General features: G+C 49.6%; 1 protein-coding gene across 1 annotated transcript; it reads right to left on the reverse strand.

The window, feature by feature from the left end:
• Positions 1–2,911: 2,911 nt before the first annotated feature.
• On the reverse strand, positions 2,912–3,541 carry LOC137301651 (protein PBMUCL2-like). The gene has a single exon (XM_067971190.1). The coding sequence runs from the start codon at positions 3,539–3,541 to the stop codon at positions 2,912–2,914; it is 630 nt and encodes a 209-aa protein (XP_067827291.1).
• Positions 3,542–5,247: the final 1,706 nt, after the last annotated feature.

Below are 5,247 nucleotides of genomic sequence, written 5' to 3' on the forward strand. Positions count from 1 at the left end.
CGCACAGTCTTAACCCCGACCATCTGAACGTGCCTGGAGGACCCCCCACCAGTGCTATTTAAAGGGACCATGCAGGATTTACAGGTTAGTGGCTGGATTATTGCTTCTGGCTGCCGAGACATTTGTAATTATTTTTGGAGGTCTTCTAGACTTCAATACTAGGACGCGGGGACGTAGCCTAACATTTAGAGCCAGGACGTGCAGTAGTGAAGTTAGGAAATGCTTCTACACGCAAAGGGTGGGAGACGTTTGGAATGCTCTTCTGCAGACGGCAGTTGATGCTAGCTCACTTGTGAAAGTTAAATATGAGATTGATAGATTTCTGTGAACCAAGGGTATTAAGAGATATGGGGCTAGGACGGGTGTATGGAGTTAGGTCACAGGTCCACCATGATCTCTTTGAATGGCGGAACAGGCTCGAGGGGCTAAATGCCACGGCCACTTGCTGCCTCCTGATATGCACCACCTTCTCCTGCAAGAAAGCAAGGCGTGTGTCTGGGTGATGTGCCTGTCAGGGTTGAATAGCTGCCAGTGGGTGTGGCCTGTGAGTTGTGGGTGGGCGACTTGCAACAGTGGTAATGTGTAAGGGTGAGAGGAAGCATCTGATTGGAAGAGTTGAGTACTGATGGAAAGAGTTTATTGGTGTGTGGGTGATGGGGGTAGAGTGTGTGGTGCAGTTGGTGGGAGACGCCACTTGACAGTTGACCTCACTCACCTTGACCACTCATGTCAAAGCATTGAACTTCTTCCTGCACTGCATCCATGTTCATGATGCTGTGCGCCTGGCATTGACTTCGTCCCCCGCTGCCTCCCACTGCCTTTTGGCTATATGTCTGGAGGGCATCTTGCCCCCCGCCCCCTGCGGATATAGGATGTCCCTCCTTCTGTCCACCTCTTGCACCAAAGTCTCTAGTGCATCAGCAGAGAACCTTGGTGCACGCACTCTCGCAGGCCTGGTACCAACTCAGGTCGGCAGATTAGTGAGGTCTGGTGTGCAGATTGGAGGATGTGGGATTTAGTGGTGCACAACCTTTATTCAATGTTTTAACATAACTCATCAGTCTGTAAACATAGGGATGGGATCTGCGTCTGTGCTTTACATGTGCGACGTCTGATGTCTGTTCAGACTCCATGCAGACAGTCGACTGTTATTTTCAGCAAATAACAGGTATCACCTCCCTTTAAGAGATTTCTAAGAAACATCCTCCCTTTAAGAGATGGCGCTCCCTCTAGTGGTAGAAAGTGTGAATTGCTTTGATTCCAGGTGCAAGGCCTGGAGAGGAACGCTGATTGCAGGTGAGTGCTCCCTTGGGACCAAACTTGCGTCTTGCCTGCCCAGGGTCCATCGGGCACGGGGCGGTAACATCGCCCAGAACGGGCCCTGAACCAATTTCTCCCCCAGAGTCCTTACAGGAAGCGGGGTGGGAGGAAGTGTAATCAAGGTAGCTGTGGGACTCGTGGGCTTATAATAGATATTGGTTGTCAGCCTATCCCCAGAAATGGAGATAGAGAAGTCGAGGAAGGGAAGGGAAGAGTCGGAGATGGACCATGTGAGGGCGAGGGAAAGGTGGAAATTGGAAGCAAAGTTGATGAAATTTTCCAGTTTGGAGCGAGAGCAGGAAACGGCACTGATACAGTCATCAATGTACTGGAAAAAGAGATGAGGGAGGGGACCTGAGTAGGACTGGAGCAAGGAATGGACCACGTATCCCACAAAAAGGCAGGTATAGCACGGGACCCATACGGGTTCCCATAGCAACACCATTTATTTGAAGGAAGTGAGTGGAGAACAAGTTCAGCCAGGCAGAGGATGATGGTGGATGGGGATCGGTTGGGCCTCCATTCAAGGAAGAAGCGGAGGGCCTGCAGGCCGTCCTGGTGGGGAAGGGAGGTGTAGAGGGACTGGACGTCCATAGTGAAAAGGAGAGGGTTAGGGCCAGGGAACTGGAAACTGTTAAAGTGGTGGATGATCCTGGATTGGTGCGCAGTTTTGGCAGAGGAGAGTGTGGCCCAATATCCATTAATGTGGTCCAGCCTGATATGGCAATGAGCTGGTAAACGAGTTGTGCACCATATAGGCTTAAGTCTGAGTCATTGGTCTTGAGGGGGCAAAGATAAGGGCCATACCAGGGGGAATGACCAAGATGAGAGACGGTAAATGTTTTGTTGGGGACCAGAGTATCAAAGGTGGAGGTGATGGAGTGATTAAACAGATCAGTAGCTGTAGAAGTATCGTGGTTAACTGAGGCCCAAAGCTCGACATGTAGGAGTTTGAAAGTGCCGTTGTGAGTAATTTGGGGGAGAGTTTTTTTTACAGGGTAGGCAACAGAGGGAAGTGGAGTTGGAAGGTGGAGGGAGATGTGGGTGGTAAGGGATACAAGGAAGTTGTCGGAGATGGCCTGGCCTGTGTTTGAGACCATGGGAGTAGAAAGGTCACAGGAGATGGTAAGGTCAAGGGGGGGCCGTGAATATGGGTAGGAGAGTTTATAGTAAATAGGTTTATGGAGGAAAGGAGGGCAGTGAACTCAGAGGAGAGAGGGAAGGGGAGTGCAGAGACAGAGGGAGGAGGGCAGGGAAGATATCTCAGTGAGGAACTTGCAAGAATGTGCTGCCTCTGTTTAGTGTAATGACGTGTTCTTAATTTCTATTATTGACTATTAAACGGAACAGATTCTACAGACCAGAGCAACTATTTTTATGTATAAACCTCCGTGTCCTTCAACCACAACACAGCTCTGTCCCAACATGAGTTAATCATTTCACACACTGCCCTTTCTTGTTGACTCTGAGTAACTCAGGCAACATCTGCAGAACCTTCTCTATCACCCTAAACTCACCTGGAGCCCTTTCAAACCACTCCATCAAAGCCACTTCCAAATCTTGCAACAACAGCTTTAGCGTGGCTGTGATTTTAATCCCCCACAATGCACTTGTCCCACATACCACCAGAGTGGCCGGGGCGTGAGGTGATTGGCTGCTCTGTTCCTCCAGGAGCCTCTTGGCGCTGAGATGGACCTTGTCTCACCGCGGGCGTGTCCGGAGATGGACCTTGTCTCACCGCGGCCATGTCCGGAGATGAACCTTGTATCACTGCGGCCATGTCCAGAGATGGACCTTGTCTCACTGTGGCCGTGTCCAGAGATGGACCTTGTCTCACCGTGGCCGTGTCCAGAGATGGACCTTGTCTCACCGCGGCCGTGTCCGGAGATGAACCTTGTATCACTGCGGCCATGTCCAGAGATGGACCTTGTCTCACTGTGGCCGTGTCCAGAGATGGACCTTGTCTCACCGTGGCCGTGTCCAGAGATGGACCTTGTCTCACCGTGGCCGTGTCCGGAGATGGACCTTGTCTCACTGTGGCCGTGTCCGGAGATGGACCTTGTCTCACCGTGGCCGTGTCCGGAGATGGACCTTGTCTCACCGCGGGCGTGTCCGGAGATGGACCTTGTCTCTCTGCGGCCGTGTCCGGAGATGGACCTGCTGTGGGTTTCACCTCTTGAGTTGCTGCATGGGCAGCCTGACCTTGTGCCCTCTCTGCCATGCCAGGTTCGGAGGCGGCTGGTGGGAGGGCACACTAGCTGCTATCTGCAAGACACCACCGCCTCGTGAGGAGGATAGGAACAGACCTCAGGAGAACAGAGACAGAGACACCAATCTGTCACGGCAGATGCAATTTAACGCAGAGAAGTGTGAAGTGATGTATTTTGGTAGGAAGAACGAGGAGAGGCAATATAAATGAAATGGTACAATTTTAAAGGGGGTGCAGGAACAGAGAGACCTGGGGGTGAATGTACACAAATCTTTGAAGGTGTCAGGACAAGTTGAGAAGGCTGTTAAAAAAGCATATGGGATCCTGGGCTTTATAAATAGAATTGTAAACAATTTTACAACACCAAGTTATAGTCCAGCAATTTTATTTTAAATTCACAAGCTTTCGGAGGCTTCCTCCTTCCTCAGGTGAACGAAATGAAATCCTCGAAATGAAAAAGGATTTCATTTCGAGGATTTCATTTCGTTCACCTGAGGAAGGAGGAAGCCTCCGAAAGCTTGTGAATTTAAAATAAAATTGCTGGACTATAACTTGGTGTTGTAAAATTGTTTACAATTTATAAATAGAGGCATAGAGTACAAAAGCAAAAAAGTTATCGTAAACATTTATAAATCATTGGTTCGGCCTCAGCTGGAGTATTGTGTTCAATTCTGGGCACCACACTTTAGGAAGGATGTCAAGGCCTTTGAGAGGGTGCAGAAGAGATTTACTAGAATGGTACCAGGGATGAGGGACTTCAGTTACGTGGAGAGACTGGAGGAGCTGGGGTTGTTCTCCCTAGAGTAGAGAAGGTTAAGGGGAGATTTGATCGAGGTGTTCAAAATCATGAAGGGTTTTGATAGAGTAAATAAGGAGAAACTGTTTCCAGTGGCAGAAGGGTCGGTAACCAGAGGACACAGATTTAAGGTAATTGGCAAAATGACCAGAGGGGAGATAAGATGAAACTTTTTTACGCAGCGAGTTGTCTGGAATGATCTGGAATGCACGGCCTGAAAGGGCGGTGGAAGCAGATTCAATAGTAACTTTCAAAAAGGAATTGGATAAATACTTGAAGGGAAAAAATTCACTGGGCTTTGGGGAAAGAGTAGGTGAGTGGGCCTAATAGGATAGCTCTTTCAAAGAGCCAGCACAGGCTTGATGGGCCAAATGGTCTCCTTCTGTGCTGTATCACTCTATGATTCTATGATTGTTGCCATGCCATTATTACATGGCCAGTGACTGCGAGGAAAGCAGGCTGAATTGTACCAATGAGAGTGCTTGGTGGCTGGACAAGGTAGTCCTTGGGATCCTATTTCCTTGTCTTTATTTGGGCCAGGCGAACTTTCACTGGAGAGCCGAGGACTTGGGGGCTCTGCCTCGACAGTTCACCCCTCCCCCTCACCAACGTTCCCTCTCTCCCCCCCCCCCCACCCCCCAAACAGGGGTGAGCTCCCAACCAGTATCAACAATACTGCCACACAACAGAAATTTACAGCACAAAATGAGACATCTCGGCCCATTGTGTCTGTGCTGGCTCTTTGTTAGAATAATCCCAAACTAATCCCATTGGAATACCGTCTGAAGATCAGTTTTCCTTTCCGAGGATTGTGGAAAATCACAGTCGGTGTGTGTTGTCTCTCCTCTATTGTCCCTCAGAATCCTCAGGTCCTCTCTGGTTCGCCCTCAACGCCCTCAGGTGGCCTTTTCTGAGCTGGTGT

The sequence above is a fragment of the Heptranchias perlo genome, chromosome 34 (assembly GCF_035084215.1).
Source record: "Heptranchias perlo isolate sHepPer1 chromosome 34, sHepPer1.hap1, whole genome shotgun sequence".
NCBI lineage: Eukaryota > Metazoa > Chordata > Chondrichthyes > Hexanchiformes > Hexanchidae > Heptranchias > Heptranchias perlo.

Bases quoted from the DNA above. Each gene is read 5' to 3' on its own strand.
- LOC137301651 (XM_067971190.1), bottom strand. From the start codon at position 3,541: ATGGCAGAGAGGGCACAAGGTCAGGCTGCCCATGCAGCAACTCAAGAG.